The 18105-nt window shown below is 51.7% G+C and overlaps 2 protein-coding genes across 3 annotated transcripts in view; both read left to right on the top strand.

Moving 5' to 3' along the window:
- ACSF2 (acyl-CoA synthetase family member 2) overlaps positions 1-4843 on the top strand; it is a 47878-nt gene extending 43035 nt beyond the window's left edge. Inside the window, 6 exon segments of the mRNA XM_011999258.1 lie at positions 1307-1414; positions 2708-2859; positions 3951-4092; positions 4180-4290; positions 4484-4552; positions 4787-4843. Of these exon segments, the coding sequence (XP_011854648.1) occupies positions 1307-1414; positions 2708-2859; positions 3951-4092; positions 4180-4290; positions 4484-4552; positions 4787-4837 (633 nt within the window). The 3' untranslated portion in view covers positions 4838-4843.
- Positions 4844-9005: 4162 nt separating this feature from the next.
- Positions 9006-16133, top strand: RSAD1 (radical S-adenosyl methionine domain containing 1). 2 transcript variants are annotated; one of them, XM_011999255.1, is made up of 10 exons: positions 9006-9219; positions 9825-9958; positions 10076-10280; positions 12288-12653; positions 12854-12917; positions 13513-13660; positions 13876-13930; positions 14607-14710; positions 14908-15057; positions 16083-16132. In XM_011999255.1, the coding sequence occupies exons 1-9, from the start codon at positions 9085-9087 to the stop codon at positions 15023-15025; spliced, it is 1329 nt and encodes a 442-aa protein (XP_011854645.1). In that variant the 5' UTR covers positions 9006-9084; the 3' UTR covers positions 15026-15057; positions 16083-16132. The 2 variants fall into 2 exon arrangements, with proteins under 2 accessions (XP_011854645.1, XP_011854644.1); XM_011999254.1 differs by having other exon boundaries at positions 14908-16133.
- The last annotated feature ends 1972 nt before the right edge of the window (positions 16134-18105 follow it).

The raw sequence follows: 18105 nt of genomic DNA, 5'->3' as shown, positions 1-18105 counted from the left end.
GACCCGCCCCAAGGGGTCTCAGGGTGGCGGCTGAGTGGCGCCGAGGTGTACTTGGCAGAGGCCACATTCGGGCAGTGGCCCCAGGACTGTGAGGACGGGTGTGGGAGGGGGCGGGGCAGGTCGAAGGACCAGCCCTGGACGGCTCTGGCTGCCAGACCGTAAGTTCTGTGGGCAGTCCCGCCCCAGCCCGCCAGATTTCTCTGTACCCACTTGCCAGCCACGATGTCCGGATTCCTGTGGAAAGGGGAGGGTGAACAGGCAGGGTCACAGCTCCGGCCTCAGGGTGAGCTCCAAGCTGCCTGGCACAGGATATTGTCTGTGAAGGGTGGAGGGAGAAACCAGACCCCACATTGAACCAAACCCCAGTCGTGTCAGAGCCAGAGCAGCTGATATGGGGGAAGCTTGGTGCAGGGAGGAGGATGGATGAGATCTGGTGTCCATTGATTAAAAGGGACCTAGGACATGGGGTAGCTAGCCTCTCACCCCTTACCCAGTACCCTCGTGTTGGGGCCTGATTTCCAGCGCCTGCTCTTTTCCCAAACCTCTCTGCCCCTTGCCTCTAGGATAGGGGGGTCATACTTGGCCTAGACTATCCCTTGATGGTATTTAGGCTTCTCCAAGGCTGGCTTCTGGTTTTTCTGTTGCTCAGGCTTTCCAACCACTGGAAATGGGGGAGGTGGGGGGGGTGCCACTGGTTTTTAAAATCACTGCTTACGTTGTTTTTTATTTTGATGGAAATAAATTCACGGGAAACTCTCCAGAGCTTGGGGGACGCCTGCCCCAAGGCCAGGCACTTGTTCAGGGTTTGCGGAATGGGGAGGGGGGTGGGTTGTGTTTGTGCCACTCCTAGCTGGGCCAAGGCAGGCTGGCTTTCTCATCAAGTATATGGGGCCTTTGGCTTGGAAGCGAGGGGCAGGGGGTGTGGCCTGAAATCAGGAAGGTGGGGTTAAGGCAGCCAGGGGATTGGGGAGAGAAGGGTAGAGTGATGGTAATACCGGAGCCACAGGCACAGACAGGTGGCTGCTCCAAGGAAACGGGGCACTGAGAGAGCTCCAGCTGGAAGAGAATGGTGTCCCTGCTCTCAAGTTTCCTTCAGATCTGGGGCCCTGCAGAGATCTAGCCTGCTCACTCCCAGCATCTCTGCCTCCTGACCCCAGGCCCCTACCAATGATGTCTCCGTTTCACCATTCAGCTGCCCTCCACTTTCCCTTTTCTTTTATGAATTCCTTCCCATTTCCCCAGATAGCTCACCCGATCCCTCTGCATGCGCTGAGCCCTCTTCAGGCACCCTTTCTGGACCCTCTAGGTTGCTTATGGAACCACAGAGAACAGTCCCGTCACATTCGCGAACTTCCCTGAGGACACTGTGGAGCAGAAGGCAGAAAGCGTGGGCAGAATTATGCCTCACACGGAGGTGAGCCCCTGACCAAGACTCCGAAGCCCCACCTCCCATCACCCAACTGGGGTGCACCCAGCTGGGACATCTGTTGCTTTTAGTGAGAGAGCCAAATGGCTCACTCAGGATGCCTAGAGCTCCCCAGCAGCAGCGGTGTGCTAGGCCTGGCCTGGAGCGTTCTCTGTGGGCTAAGCATGAAAGGGGGAAAGCTGGAACGGTGGCTGTGAGCCGCTGCCAGCTGAACTTCTCCGCAGCCTCCCTTCCTGTCTGAGGTGTGTTTTTGCCAAGCCCACTGTCTGTTTCAGGGCAGCCAGGGTAGCCTCAAAGAGAAGCCAGAGCACAGAGAGTTTTCCTACATAGCTTCTTTTCCTCCAGTGGTCCCCGCCTCTCGCTTTAGCAGAGTTTCTCTTCTTGCTTGGCATAAACACTTCATTTCTCAAGCAGCCTATCCCTTTAGGGGGGTCCCTTTGCCCCTCAAAGGTTGCCCCAGAGTGCATCTCAATCTTAAACGCCCAGCCATGCCTCCTTTCCTGCTCTAACACTGGGGCTGTGCCAGCTGGCTCCTGATTTCCCCTGCACCCTTCTGCTCCCGCCCCTGGGGGATTGCTGCCCCTGTGCACAAGTAGCTGCTTCTGCTGGTGCTGACCACTATCCTGGTGTGAATATGCCCTGCCCTCCCGCCAGAGCAGCCCTGTACCCAGGGTTTGAGTAGGGATGTGAGCCCCCTCCCGTGTGTCCTACAGCTGCACTGCCATTCTCACTAGGATGCTCACCTGGAAGGGAAACAGGGGCAGACATCACTCACCCCGTTTCACAGATGCAGACACTGAGGCACATGGAGGCTCAGCTTTCCTTGGTACAGTGGCCATGGCTCTTTGCTCTACCAGACTTTCAGACTCTGCCTCTCCTATTCACATGGTGTTGCCATGCCACCCTCTTTGGCTTATTTGCTGTTTAATGGGAAGTAAGAGGAGACTCCCTTCTCCTCTCCACAGTTTATAATTCTTCAGCTGGCTCTGCAGTCCACAGACCTCTTTCTTTGCAGCAGCTGCCTGCCTGCTCTGTTTCCTCAGCACTCCCAGCTTGGGCCTCAGCTCTTCTTTCATGCCCAGCTCAGGTCTCTGACTGGCTTTGGGTCGACTCTAGCCTTTGTCTCCCTTCTCTGGATGGGGATAGGCAGAGCCAGGGGGCCTCATTCCAGGTGCTTGAGTTGGGGCGTTGAGGAGCAGGCAAAGCTCTCTCCATTTCCGAGGACCACCTATGCTGAAGCAAGAGGACAGGAAGCCCCAACCTGAGGCTGTCCTGTCCCAGGCCCGGATCATGAACATGGAGGCGGGGATGCTGGCAGAGCTGAACACGCCCGGGGAGCTGTGCATCCGAGGGTACTGCGTCATGCTGGGCTACTGGGGCGAGCCTCAGAAGACGGAGGAAGCAGTGGATCAGGACAAGTGGTATCGGACAGGGTGAGAAGGCAGGGCGGGGTGGAGGCTCTGGCTGCTGAGGGGAGGCTGGAGGTCTTGAGGCTGAGCCGGGAACATTAACCTGGCACCGTGAGGATGTGGGTATCATGATGACCTCTCACATGCTGGAGACTTAATTTCCAAAATGTATATGGTGGGGATGATCATACATAGCACAGAAGAAATCAACTGGGTCATCATCCTACACCAGCAGCTGCAAAAGCTGAGTCCAGATTCAGTCACTCATACTCATTTGTTAGCTCAGCAAATTCTTACTAGAATTCCTTATGTGCTAGCACTGTTCTCACCGCTGGAGGTCCAGAGGAAAGTAAGATGAGAAGGATCCTCTTTTTGGAGGAAGACAGATGATGCCTGACATCGATAAATAACACCAAGAAAATAGGCCAGGCACGGTGGCTCACACCTGTAATCCCAGCACTTTGGGAGGCCGAGGCGGGTGGATCACATGAGGTCAGAAATTCGAGACTAGCCTGGCCAACACAGCGAAACCCCACCTATACTAAAAATACAAAAATTAGCCAGGCATGGTGGCGCGTGCCTGTAGTCCCAGCTACTCAGGAGGCTGATGCAGGAGAATCGCTTTAACCTGGGAGGTGGAGGTTGCAGTGAACTGAGAACGTGCCACTGCACTCCAGCCTGCACGACAGAGCAAGACTCCATCTCAAAAACAAACAAACAAAAAACACCAAGAAAATAAAATAGGGTTATAGGAGAAAGAGTGGCTGTGGTGGGGAGGGGAGCTTCCCTTAGATTGAGTGGACAGAGAAGATGTCAGGAGACATTTGAGTTGAGACCTGGAAAGAAGCCAGCTGTGAAAAGCATATGTATAGATATGTTGAGAGAGAGAAAGAGAAAGAGAGAGAATATGTTATAGGTATTGGTTTGTATTTGTCTACCTCCCTTCCCCTTACTAGACTATTAATTCCAAAGACTGTGTCTTGTTCCTGCTATGTCTCCCAGAGTCTAGAGCAGTGGAAGACACACAGTAGGTGGTCAATAAATGTTTCATGAGTGAGCAAGCAAGTGAGTGAACAAGGCAGAGGTGACAGGTCGCCCCTGGGCTTTCCTTACAGAGATATCGCCACAATGAACGAACAGGGCTTCTGCAAGATCGTGGGCCGCTCTAAGGATATGATCATCCGGGGTGGTGAGAACATCTACCCCGCAGAGCTCGAGGACTTCTTTCACATGCACCCGAAGGTGCAGGAAGTGCAGGTGAGGCACCCGGCTCAGGTGAGCCCCCAGAAACAGGAAACACACATGAACAAGGTGATGTCTGATACTTTTCCCTGGCCCTGGAAGGTCGTGGGAGTGAAGGACGATCGGATGGGGGAAGAGATTTGTGCCTGCATTCGGCTGAAGGACGGGGAGGAGACCACGGCGGAGGAGATGAAAGCTTTCTGCAAAGGGAAGGTGGGAGCCTCCGCCCAACCAAGCTGATGCTGCTCGGTTCTTTGTTCGCCCACTCCTCTGCCAACCAGCCTGGGGTGGGGGCTGCTCTGCCCTCGACGAAGCTGACTCCCGGCCAAGCCAGCCCCGGTCCCCTTCCCATACCCCTGTGAGCTTGCCCAGCCTCATGCCTTACCTCCCTCCCTCTGGTCTGCAGATCTCTCACTTCAAGATTCCGAGGTACATCGTGTTCGTCACAAACTACCCCCTCACCACTTCAGGAAAGGTGTGTAAGGTGAAGGAGACTGGGGAGGGCAGCCTGGGCTCTGGGGTCCCATGGGGCCCCACCTCTGTTTGCTTCAGCAGTGGGTGTGGAGAGGCTGGCAGTAGGGTGACCAAGTCACCTAATCCTGGTTTGCCTGGGGACTTTCCCTGTTTTGGCACTAAAAGCCTGAGAAACCCCTTATTCTTGGGCATACCAAGACAGTTGGTCACCCTAACTCCTTTTTCGTTCCTCTAGATCCAGAAATTCAAACTTCGAGAGCAGATGGAACGACATCTAAATCTGTGAATAAAGAGGGAGGAAGGGTCTGCCCAGGCCCTCCTCCTGTCCATCCTCCGTACTCCCCTTGTCTGTCCTTGTGATTTGGCATAAAGAGCTTCTGTTTTCTTTGGCCTCTTGCTGGTGGGCTCTCTTGGCAGCTCCTATGGGATGGAGAAGGGAAGACACTGAGGGAAACTAGCACTTTCAGACCTCCTATTCCTTGTCATTGAGAGTGCAGAGCACCTTGATGTGGATTATCTACTTAATTTAACCCTCACCCTTGGTATCCCTTTGAGATACCAACCCATTTTTGTTGTTGTTTTTTGAGACGGAGTCACCCAGGCAGGAGTGTAGTGGTGCAATCTCAGCTCACGCAACCTCTGCCTCCCAGATTCAAGTGATTCTCCTGCCTCACCCTCCCACGTAGCTGGGATTACAGGTACCCACCACTACCCCCACTAATTTTTGTATTTTTAGTAGAGGCGAGGTTTCACCATGTTGGCCAGGCTGGTCCTCAAACTCCTGACCTCAAGCAATCTGCCTGCCTCAGCCTCCCAAAGTGCTGGGATTACAGGCATGAGCCACTGTGCCTGGCCCCAATTTTTTATTTTTAATATACTCTAATTTAATTCTTTTTCACATTGTTGCCAAATTAGTCTAGCAAGAAGTATTCTTTTATATATATATATAACGGCTTGATTGAGATATAATTCACATACTATGCAGTTCACTCACCCCTCCCCCGTTTTTTAGAGACAGGATCTCATTCTGTCACCCATGCTGGAGTGCAGTGACATGATCATAGCTCACTGCAGCCTCAAACTCCTTGGTTCAAGCAGTCCTCCCACCTCAGCCTCCTGAGTAGCTGGGACTATAGGAATGTGCCACCATGTCTAACTAATTTTTTTTTTTTTTTTGAGACGGAGTCTCGCTCTGTCACCCAGGCTGGAGTGCAGTGGCCAGATCTCAGCTCACTGCAAACTCCGCCTCCCGGGTTCATGCCATTCTCCCGCCTCAGCCTCCCGAGTAACTGGGACTACAGGCGCCCGCCACCTCGCCCGGCTAGTTTTTTGTATTTTTTAGTAGAGACGGGGTTTCACCATGTTAGCCAGGATGGTCTCGATCTCCTGACCTCGTGATCCACCCGTCTCGGCCTCCCAAAGTGCTGGGATTACAGGCTTGAGCCACCGCGCCCGGCTCTAACTAATTTTTAAACATCTTTTTGTAGAGACAGGATCTTGTTATTTTGCCCAGGCTGGTCTAGAACTCCTGGGCTCAAGCAATCCTCCTACCTCAGTCTCTCAAAGTGCTGGGACAATCCACCATTTAAAGTATAGAATTCAGTGGTCTTTAGTATATTCACAAATATGTATAACTATCACCACAGTCAATTTTAAACATTGTCATCACCTAAGAAAGAAACCCCATACTCTTTAACTATTATCTCCCATCCCCAGCCCCCTTCCTCACCAACCAGCCTCATTTTTATTTTTTATTTGGTTTGATTGGTGAACCTGGGGCATCCCTAGTAGGCAGGGCCAGATAAAGCAGGTTGTACCTTGACCTAAGAAATAAAAACAGCTGAGTTCCAAAAGGCACATAGGTTTCCAGCTCACAGGAATGGAAACTTGCCTCCTGCCTGCCCCCTTACCTCCCAGCATGCCTGCCCCCTTACCTCCCAGCGTGCCTGCCCCCTTACCTCCCAGCGTGCCTGCCCCCTTACCTCCCAGCGTGCCTGCCCCCTTACCTCCCAGCGTGCCTGCCCCCTTACCTCCCAGCATGCCTGCCCAAAGCAGCAGCAGCCTCCTCTTAACTTTTTCGGAAATGAACATAGGTTTAAGGTACTTTCAGTACCAGTCTCTAGGCTAGGTATTTTCACATTATTTTGTCTCCAAATCTTCCCAACAATCCTATCAAGTAGCCATTGGTCCCACTTCACAAATGACCCAACAGAAACTCAGGGAGGTTCAGTATCTTGCTCAAGGTCGCACCGCTGGATTAGAACCCAGCTGTCTGTTAAGCAGGTTCACTGCACACTGGTTACCAACTTGTCAAAGTCCAGTGAGGTGAACACCCACAAGTTACATAACGCTGAGTCCAGTGAAGTAAACACAAGGGACATGCAGTGTGTTTATTACCTATAGGTAGGCAGTAAGGGACAACAGAAGGCTGGGATTTATTTGGAGCTGGACCCCTAAGGCTCAGGAAAACTGCTGAGGCAGATGGGGGATGGACTGCGCATGGAGATGGAGTCATCTGCGCATGCCCTTTTTTTTTTTGTTGGTTGGTTGGTTTGTTTTGAGATGGAGTCTCGCTCTTTTACCGAGGCTGGAGTGCAGTGGTGTGAACACCGGGATTCAAGCAATTTTCCTGCCTCAGCCTCCTTAATAGCTGGGATTACAGGCATGCACTACCATGTCCAGCTATTTTTTTATTTTATTTTTTTTTAGTAGAGACAAGGGTTTCGCCATGTTGGCCAGGCTAGTCTTGAACTTCTGACCTCAGGTGATCCACCCGCCTCGGCCTCCCAAAGTGTTGCAATAACAGGTGTGTGCCAACACGCCCAGCCAGCCAGACTTGTACTGAAGTGAGGGACCCCAGAAACCAGCCTGCCCTGTTTTTTGTTTGTTTGATACAGAGTCTCACTCTGTCTCCCAGGCTGGAGACGTGCAGTGGCACGATCTGGGCTCACTGCAACTTCAGCCTCCCAGATTCAAGCAATTCTCCGGCTTCAGCCTCCCGGGTAGCTGGGACTACAGGTGCGCACCACCACACCCGGCTAGTTTTTTGTATTTTTAGTAGACATGGGGTTTCACTGTGTTAGCCAGGGTGGTCTCAATCTCCTGACATTGTGATCTGCCCTCATCGGACTCCCAAAGTGCTGGTATTACAGGAGTGAGCCACCTAGCCCGGCTTCCACCCTGGGTTTTATACCCTGAGGCCATGTGACATGTTGGGCTGAAGTGCTGAAGGACATCCTTTTTCTAGGGAGACTGGAACAGAGCATGGCTGTGCTGGCCAGACCTTCCTTCCCTCAGGATGTTGCATTCTCTGCACACTCTACAGTTTTATTTATTTATTTATTGAGACAGAGTCTTGCTTCGTCACCCAGGCTGGAGTGCAGTGGCATTGTCTCAGCTCACTGCAACCTCTGCCTCCCAGGTTCGAGGGATTCTCCCTGCTCAGCCTCCTGTGTAGCTGGGATTACAGGTAGCCACCACCACGCCTGGATAATTTTTGTATTTTTGGTAGAGACGGGGTTTCAGCATGTTGGGTAGGCTGGTCTTGAACTTGTGATCTCAAGTGATCTGCCCGCCTCGGCCTCCCAAAGTGCTGGGATTACAGGCATCTACAGTTATTCTCGAGAACTACAAGCAAGAAAGGAGGGGAGAACCAGGTCAGTTCAAGGCCACTGGGAGAACTGTCCTGCACCGCCTGCCTCTGAAGCCCATGATGTTTCTGCTTTGTGGGACAGTTCTTCAGGTGCCTGCTTCCCCAGGCGTTCCCCTGTGCTGTCTCTCCTGCACACACCATCTGACTGTCCTCCCAGCACGTACACCTCCAGATGCTTGGGTTGCCCTGACCCAAAACAGTCTACTCTCCCGGCCAAGCCAATTGCCCCTGGGATTTTCTGCTCCTCCAAGATCCAGCGCATAGCCCTGGTGGTGGCTCATGCCAGTACAATCCTTGGTTACTCCGGATACTGAGGCAGCAGGATCGCTTGAGGCCAAGGAGTTCAAGACCTCCCCTCTCCCAAATATTTTTTAATGAAATTAAAAGAAAGATCCAGCCCAAGTGCCTCTTCTCCCCTACTGACTCCCACACTCTTATAACAGATGACCTCACAGCACTGGGCGCACGGCTCTGGTGTCCAGCAGGCAAGGAATTAATTAAGCCTTGCCTGTCCTGGCCGGTTGGCTTACCTGTCAGAAGGCAACCTGGCTTTGCGCACCTAGATGTCTCCAGCGCCCAGTTCTGAGCCAGGCACGTCAAATGTCAAGGAATTGACTGAACTAAGAGCTCCTGGATGGGTCCGGGAACTCGTCCGGGCACACGGTGCCAAAAGGCAGGCAGTCCGCTCGGCGGACTGGGGGAAGAACCGACAGGCGGCCGCGGTGAGCGTCCGGGCGCCGACAGGTGGCGCCGCAGCCCCGGGCCCGGGCCCTCTCGGCGCGCGGTCACGCAGCCCCTCTTCCTTCCGCCGGCTCCGGACTCACAGTGAGCCCTGCGCGCGTCTCTTACTCGGGTCTGTGCCACGCGCCACGCTGGGCGCCATGGCGCTCCCCGGAGCCCGGGCCCGCGGCTGGGCGGCAGCAGCCAGAGCGGCCCAGAGGCGCCGCCGCGTGGAGGGCGCAGGAGGGTCCCCGAGTCCTGAGCCTGCGGGCCGGCGCGCGGCGCTTTACGTACACGTGAGTAAGGGCGGGGGCGGAGCCCGCAGTGTGTGGCCGCAGCGGTGGCCGTGACCGTGGCGGTCCAAAACCCAGGTGGCGGCTTGTCACTCTGTGAACCCGCCTGCCGTGTTTCCGTGCCCCCGTACGAGGTCTGGGATGGGACCGGGTGCCTTGGCAGGGAAATGACTTGGTACAGAAACCTGAAGTCTCTTCTTCTCACCAGCTCGGTGACTGACCAGATGGTTCAAATTTCACAACAGTTTTCCTCTTAGCAAGACAAATTTTTTTAAGAGCCGTGTTCTGATTCGGTAGCTGGGAAAATGGCCCGTAGGAAAATTGTATGCAAATTCTTTGATCCCAGAAAGAGCTTGGATTGAGTTCCTTCCTGACGTCTGCTGGTTGGAAGAGGCAGAGTAACAAAGGAGTGAGCCTCAGTTTTCTCACATTGAAGTGGATATAATAACCCCAGTGCTACTGCCTTGGGGAGTTGTGTGGCCTAGATGTCCTAGCTACTGTGGAAGGACCTCGGGATGGGGGTGGGGATGGGGTTGGGGATGTGTGCGACTAAACCCTGGAAGTGGCCAGGGCAGCTCTCACCGTGCACCTGCACCCACTGCCCCCAGTGGCCTTACTGCGAGAAGCGCTGCAGTTACTGTAACTTCAACAAGTACATCCCTCGCGGCGTAGAGGAGGCTGCCATGCAGAAGTGTCTGGTGACCGAAGCGCAGACGCTGCTGCGGCTCAGCGGGGTGCAACGGTGGGTAGTGGGGGCTGTAGGCAGCGTTTTGGGAATTATTTGGAGGAGTGGTGGGGGATAGGTGCAGGCATCCCCGAGGGCTCCCCCAGGTCTCATTTCTCCATCCTCTTTCCCCAGGGTGGAGTCTGTGTTCTTTGGTGGGGGGACTCCCAGTCTAGCCAGTCCCCACACGGTGGCTGCTGTCCTGGAGGCTGTGGCACAGACAGCCCACCTGCCTGCAGACTCGGAAGTCACATTGGAGGCTAATCCCACTTCAACTCCAGGCTCCAGACTGGCAGAGTTTGGGGCAGCAGGGGTCAACAGGTTGTCCATAGGCCTCCAGGTAACCCATGGCACCCAGCCCATCCCAGTGCACCCTGCCCTTCAGTGCTATCTCCTCTTTGGTCACATTCATTCATTGGACAGACATTGATTGAGCACATTCTGGGTGCCAGGGACACAGTAGGGCCTAGTGTGACACTTTTGTAACTCCTTAATTGTCTGCTGCTGTCATAGACCACAAACTTCATGAGAAAGGATCAGGTGTGGCTTTTCTATTTCAAGCACCCACCATAGTGCCTGGCACATAGTAGGTGGTCAAAAAGGATTTGCTACATGACTGGAGACATGGGGGATGCAGACATGTAGCCAGATTATTGCAGCATGGTAAATGCCACCTGTAAAGGGAGTCTCTATAAAAGGCTTCCGGAGTACAACCTGAAGGGAGGTCACTCTGATGAAATCACTGAAACTTTTCTGGAGGAGATGATGTTTGAATGAAGAGGAGTTCACCAGGTGAGGGAGTGTGGGGGAAACGACACAGGACATGGAAGAGCCTGGCATGTTTTGGGGGAGCTGTGAGTCATTCCTTGTGACTGGAGAGGCTGGAGACAAGGCTGCAAGGTAAAGTCCAAAACCTTTGATGTCTACTAAGGAGTCTGGGTTTTGTCCTAGTAATGATAGGTAGCCATTGAAGGTTTTTAAGTAGGGAGAAACCTTAGTCCTCTCAGGTTGAGCTCTGATATTTCTGTAGGACTTCCGGGTTGTGGGCTTTGTTCTGATGGGATATACTGAGAGAAACACATCACTTCTAAGATATTCTTACCCCAAAGTGCATATCTTGAATCTAACTGTGAGGAAACATCAGGAAACCCTGAATTAAGAGACTTTTACAAAATTATTGTGGTAAAAACAGACAACATGAGATCTACCCTCTTAACAGATTTTTAAATGTACAGCACTGTTAACTATAAGCAATGTTATACAGCCAATCTCTAGAAATTATTCATTTTAAATAATTCATTTAAATAATAATTATAATAATCATACATAATGTATTTAAATTCATTGAATTATGCATTTTAAACAACTGGCCTGTATTCTTCAAAAATGTCAATGTCATGAGAGACAAAGGCTGAGAATCTAAAGGAGACAAAAGAGACAGCTGAATACAATGTGTGGCCCCTGACTGGGGAGGAAGGAGGAAATTACTACAGTAGATGTTATTGGGACCATTAGCCAAATTTGAATATGACAGTGTATTATGTAATGGTGTTATGTCAATGTTGCATTCCCTGAACTCTGTAATTGGATTGCGGTTATGTAAGAGAGTGTCCTTGTTCTTTAGGAAATACACACCTAAGTATTTAGAGGTTAGGGAGTATAATATCTATAACTGCTATTCAATATAGTGGCCACTAGCCACAGACTACTGAGCATTTGAAATGTGGTAAGTTAAGTTTAATTCGCTTAAATTTAAATAACCACATGTGGCTACTACCTTTCATATTGGACAATACAGATACTGAACATTTCCACCATTGCAGAAAGTTCTTTTGGACAGTGCTGGTTTATAACTTACTATGATTCAGCATAATCACATGTATGTATGTTTAGAAAGAAATCTGGACAAATGCTGAATCTAGATGAAGGTTTTTTTTGTGTGTGATGTTCTTTCAACTTTTCTATAGGCTAGAATTATTTAAAAATGAAAAGTAAAGTAAATAAAGACTGTTGATTTTGGAGTCGGATGGTCCTAAATTCCAGGTCGAACTTTGCAACTGTATGGCCTTGGGCAAGTTGCTTAACACCTCTGAACCACAGTTTTCTCATCTGTAAAATAGAACTAATATTGGAGGGTTACAAAGGAGGTTACAAAGATTAAATTAGACACTACATAAAGGTGCTTCGCACATAGCAACCCTTCTGTGAAGGGCAGCTCTTGGTGCCAGCCTTCCAGCTCCTGCCTTCCAGCTGCCTGCCACATGCTGTGTTCTCCCTGTTTCTGTGTCTACAATGGGGTGGAGCGTTCTTTTCTCTCTCTGAGCTTACACCCACCCTCTTTTCCCAGTCCCTAGATAACACCGAGCTCCGGCTGCTGGGACGGACGCACTCGGCCTGCGATGCTCTGCGGACGCTGGCAGAGGCCCGGCGCCTCTTTCCCGGGCGCGTGTCTGTGGACTTCATGCTGGGGCTGCCGGCCCAGCAGGTGGGGCCGTGGCTTGGGCAGCTACAGGAACTGCTGCACCACTGTGACGACCACCTCTCCCTCTACCAGCTGTCCCTGGAGCGGGGCACCGCACTTTTCGCCCAGGTGCAGCAGGGTGTCCTTCCAGCCCCTGACCCGGAGCTCGCAGCTGAGATGTACCAGAGGGGCCGGGTTGTCCTTCGGGAGGCTGGCTTCCGCCAGTATGAGGTCTCCAACTTCGCCCGGAATGTAAGTTCTGGGGCTGGTGGCTGGAGGTGGAGGATGAGCAGACTGCAGTGTGACCGGGGCATTGTGACCTTCTAAAGAGAAGGATCCTGACTGGGTGCTCTCAGGCCTGAGATGGTGGGGCATTCTAACCTGGGGCCCCTTACCTAAGCAGAAACTAGACCCACCCTCTTCACTCTGCACTATTTCCTCCCTCCCCGCAGGGGGCGCTCAGTACCCACAATTGGACTTACTGGCAGTGTGGTCAGTACCTTGGCATTGGGCCTGGTGAGTGCTGTGAACTACAGAAAGAATGACTCAGGAGAGGAGTGTCGTGGCTGTGTGATCTTGGGCCACATTAACCTCGCCAAGCCTCTATTTTCTCATATGTAAAATGTGGCAAAAAAATAATACCTCCCTATAGAACTGTTGAGCATGAATTATAAGGGGCTTAATGTCGCACCTTGCACTGCGGTTCTCAGCCTTTAGTGTGTGCGAGAATCTCTTGGAGGGCTTGTTAAAACCCAGGCTGCTGGGCCCCACCTCCAGAATTTCCAACTGGACAGGGCTGGAGGAGAGCCTAAGAATTTATATGTCTTGGCATTTTGGGATAGATGATTTAAAAAGAAAAAAGAGAAAAGGGCCTGGTGTCTCGTGCCTCTAATCCGAGCTACTTGGGAAGCTGAGGTGGAAGATCACTTGACCCCAGGGGTCCAAGACCAGCCTGGGCAGCATAGTGAGATACCATCTCAAAAAAAAAAATAAAAAGAATTTACATTTCCAGTGTGTTAGAGGCAGTTGCTCTAGGGAGCACATGATTTAAATCTGATAAGCACATAGTATTAACAGCCATTAATGTGGGGATGGTTGTTGATGTTGTCAGGGGCCCATGGGCGATTTATGCCCCAGGGGGCTGGAAGCCACACCCGGGAGGCTCGCATCCAGACACTGGAGCCTGACAACTGGATGAAGGAGGTGATGATGTTCGGCCATGGCACCCGGAAGCGTGTCCCCCTGGGCAGGCTGGAGCTGTGAGCATCCAAGGGCACAGGGCTCTCCCCCACGGTCCCCACACCCCAGGACCACCTCTATTTGTACATCTTTTATTTCCTCCCTTGCCCTGGCCCCTGCCCTGCCACATACTGTATGGTCCCTGTTAACCTCTAAATGCATCCCAGTGAGGAATTTGGAGAATGGGAGGCACACAGGCCTCCTCTCTAAGACTCCTTGATGATTTTTCTTTGAGGCTGGAGGAAGTTTTGGCCCTGGGTTTACGCACCGATGTGGGGATCACTCACCAGGTAAGGAGTTGGGATTCTTGCACACAACTCTCTCCTAAGTCTTGCGGAATCAGTGCCCCTTCCTTCCACCCCCCGACACACACCTCCAATTTCTGTGAGATTGGCAGCTAGAAGTGGGGCCCGGGTCCAGCTGAGGCCTGATGGGCAGAAGCAGTGAGCAGTGGCGCATAGCTAAGAACCCGAGACCAGGGCTGCAGAGACCCAAGTTCCAGCCCACATTTTACTGCAACCTTGGACACAAATCCTTTCACCTCTCTCAGCCTCAATTTTCTGAGCTCTTTGAAGCAATAGATAGATAAAAGGTTTCCACTTGTTTTTAAGGAGCACTGAAACCTCTCATAGGAAGCACAGTAGATAATGATCAAGCAAACCCAGAGCTTCTCTGGATAAAGTCAGAGCCATAAAGCCCTGGCTGGAGCTGGCTGAGAGGGGAGGGAAGAGAGGAGGAATAGAGGAAGGCCTGGCCTGGCTGGAAGCTGGGTTCCAGCCTCAGTGGAATAGGAGTGAAGGTGCCCTCCTCCCTGCTGGCCCATTGGCCTGGTTCTGGTTTCATGCATGTCAGCTGCTGAGATCTCCATGCTGGGCTGGACCCTCCCCCACCTCTCTCCACACCCCAACTATGTGGCCCAGAGTAGCCAGGCCAGCTCCCCCACCTCTGACCCTCTGGCTTCCCCAGCACTGGCAGCAGTTTGAGCCCCAGCTGACCCTGTGTGATGTGTTTGGAGCGAACAAGGAGGTGCAGGAGCTGCTGGAGCAGGGCCTACTGCAGCTGGATCACAGGTGTGTTGGGGGGTGCCAGGCAGAGGGGGCTGAGGCATCTCAGGGAGCCCTGACTACAGCTCTCCACAGACCCAGGAGAAGTGAGAAAGACTGACTGGTAAGGAGGGGCCTGCGGGTGCTGGGGGCTTAGCCCTGCTGGGGGATGGCTTGAAATTGGTAAGATGAAGTAGTCACCTTCAGGCCTCTTGGTTCTCCAGGGGTCTTCGGTGTTCCTGGGAGGGTCTGGCTGTGCTGGACTCTCTCTTGCTGACCCTCCTGCCTCAGCTCCAAGAGGCCTGGCAGCAGAGAACCCCCTCCCCTGTGCCAGGAGGATGACCAAATGTTCCTGTGTTCCAGGGTAACTCCAGGTGGGTTTTGAGAGCTGGGTCGGTACTTCAGACATCTTTTCTCCATTGTCAGGTGCCGTCTCTGCTCTATGTGGTCATTGCCCCCTGGCATCCCCAGGGGAATGGCAGCAGTGAGGTAGATGGGAGGATATTTCTGGTCGGGGAACTGGCATCCCATTCAGCATCTCAGGACTCACAGGCCAGCATGTGTTCCATGGCTGGGAATTGCTTACCACCCATGTCAGCTTCTGTTTACCTTTTTGGCATTAAATAATGAACAGTGTTTGGAAATCTTTCTACAGGAAGTTACCTCCCCAAGAGAAGCCTTCCTTACTTTGGAGTAAGGTCCTACGACAGCTGGATGAGTCAGGAAAACCATGTCCCCTCTAGGTATTATTAATATAAGCAGGAAGGGATCTACTATAGGAATGAAGTATTTATAAAACCACTGAAAGGGATAGAGAAGTGAAAATTGGAGAAAGCCAGTGGCAACTGTCAGAAATCAGCAACGTGCAGGAGGCACAGAAAACTCCTGCTGATGGTCTTAGCTTCCAGCTGCACAAAAGCAGATGATGTACAGGAAAATGCTCAGAAGATGCTCCAAAACTCATGCCTACTGTCTGCTACTGCTGGAAAAGGAATCATGGTTTCTAGAAGTGCCTCTCATTAGTGGACTTTAAAGCAAATCCTGGCTGGCAGGAAATTCTGAGGAATATAGTTCTTAGGCTTCCAGCCTCTACTATGCAGGAGAGAACACAGAAGGACTGATGTATGTTGGTGGATCCATGGATGTGTCCAGCACAGTGGCCTGCTGGACTCTGAGAACTGGAAAAGATCAGAGCAAGCCTTGCCTCTTATCTTCGGGAAACCAGAATAAGTTTGGGGTGGTAGGAGCCACACAGACTCTCCTGAGTCCCCTAACCCACTTCCTTCCCCCTGTGCCTTTCCTTTGAGAGTGAAGGTGGGTGGAGTTGCCCAGAGAAAGGGGAGAGAATTCGGGAAAGACCCAAAGTGTTTGTAATTCTCCTTTGTCCTTTTACCTACAGAAATGGTCACATGGTTCTATTCAATAGCCTAATAAACACATCTGGAGCCTGCCTTGACTGTGGTCCTCTCCTTTGTCTGAGCTCTTAGAGTGTGGAATACTGATTTCGGGACTAGAAGCTTACCCTAGGGCTGAGATTCCTTTCCCCACTCACTACATTTTATTTTGAAGGATTTCAGACCTACAGAAAAGATGAAAGAATAGTTCAATGGAGGCTATATATCCTTTGTCTATTATGTATCCGTAAAGTCTGGAAATAGGCAAATATTCATAATGCCATCAAGAACATCTTCAATCTATTGAAAAATATGGTAGGCCAGACGGGGTGGCTCATGCCTATAATCCCAGCACTTTGGGAGGCCAAGACGGGGAGAATCACTTGAGCCCAAGAGTTTGAGACCAGCCTAGGCAACATAGCAAGACTGTCTCCAAAAATAAAATGTTTCCAGACTTCGTGGTCACCCTATAGATTCATCAATTGTTAATTTTTGGCCACACTTACTTCATCTTTAGATAAATATGTGTGTATAATTTCTTTTTTCTGAATAATTTAAAAGTTGTAGACATCAGGCCAGGCACAGTGACTCACGCCTGTAATCCCAGCACTTTGTGAGGCCGAGGCAGGTGGATCATTTGAGGTCAAGAGTTCAAGACCTGCCTAGCCAACATGGCAAAACCCCTTGTCTACCCCCCCGTCCCCCAAAAATACAAAAATTAGCCGGGTGTGTTGGCTGGCGCCTGTAGTCCCAGCTACTTGAGAGGCTGAGGCAGGAGAATCGCTTGAACCTGGGAGGCGGAGGTTGCAGTGAGCTGAGATTGTGCCACTGCACTCCAGCCTGTGACAGTGAGACTCTGTCTTAAAATAAATAAATAAATTCATTAACTACATACAATAATAGACAATTTTAGCCTTTCTCCATTAAAAAAGAGCTTTTCAGTTTTTAAAGGGCTGATACTTTTTTTTTTTGAGACAGGGCCTCACTGTCGCTGAAGCTGGAATGCTATGACCACAGCTCACTGCAGTTGTGACCTTTCAGGTTCAAGCGATCCTCCCACCTCAGCCTCCCAAGTAGCTGAGACTACAGGTGTGCACCACCATGCCTGGCCAATTGTTAAGTTTTTGTAGAGATAGGGTCTCCCTATGTTTCCCAGGCTGGTCTCAAACTCCTGAGCTCAAGTGATCCTCCCACTTTGGCCTCCCAAAGTGCTGGGATACAGATGTGAGTCATTGTACCTGGTGAAGGGGTGATACTCTTAACCTGGAAGTTGTATGTTATATGTGTGAGACAGAGGGAGTGGGGAGGGGCATTTTCCTGGGAAGAGGCTCCATAAGTTTCATACCTTATGTCATAGGGTACCATGATGCCAGAAGTAATCCAGTACCACTGCCAAATGAGGCGTGCTAAGCTCAGCCTCTAGCCGAGTGACTAAGAATGGGGCCTCCCCACCTCTCAGGTAAGCACGTGCGCTTCCCATGTGCCCAGTGGGTGTGAATATCAGTCCTTCCTTGACCCTGTGGTAACTTGGTAAGTGTTACTACCTCTCCTTTATTCATGAAATATTAAGCAAGCACAAATGGTGTGCCAGGGACTGCACTGGGCATGCAGGGAGGAACAAGACCTGTCCTGGCCCTCAAGGCACTCACTGCCATGTTGACAGATGTGTAAAGAGATTAATTCCAGGCTTATCAGTCAAGGTGTGCAGGCAGGTCGTGGGAGCCAGGAGCATGTTTAGTTCAGAGGGACTAGGAGCAGGACAGGAGAATACCCTTTTCTTACCACCTCCATTGGCCCTGCTGTCCTGGAAAGCCTGGCCCTGGGGCAGCCTGTGGGGTGACCTGTGCTGCTCAGGGAGCTGCTTCCTGAGACTTCGCCTGATCTTGACATTCAAGAAGCCAGCACGGGGCTGAGGCAGGTGCACCATCAGATAACCTGGGACCACTCAGGTTTCTCCCAGCTGCCAGGGCTCGTGCCACCTGAGATGTCCGGGCCCTCCCTGCCAGGACACCTCATGAGGCCTGTGCA

The sequence above is a fragment of the Mandrillus leucophaeus genome, unplaced genomic scaffold (assembly GCF_000951045.1).
Source record: "Mandrillus leucophaeus isolate KB7577 unplaced genomic scaffold, Mleu.le_1.0 Scaffold59, whole genome shotgun sequence".
NCBI lineage: Eukaryota > Metazoa > Chordata > Mammalia > Primates > Cercopithecidae > Mandrillus > Mandrillus leucophaeus.
Note: the sequence above shows the minus strand (reverse complement) of the source record. Positions and strands in the feature narration are given on the sequence as shown.

Excerpts from the sequence above, each read along its gene's own strand:
- RSAD1 (XM_011999254.1), top strand. The coding sequence starts at position 9,085 with ATGGCGCTCCCCGGAGCCCGGGCCCGCGGCTGGGCGGCAGCAGCCAGA. Across the intron at positions 13,661-13,875 it reads CCCCTGGGCAGGCTGGAGCT|GCTGGAGGAAGTTTTGGCCC; the intron begins GTGAGCATCCAA and ends TTTTTCTTTGAG. Across the intron at positions 13,931-14,606 it reads ATGTGGGGATCACTCACCAG|CACTGGCAGCAGTTTGAGCC; the intron begins GTAAGGAGTTGG and ends TGGCTTCCCCAG.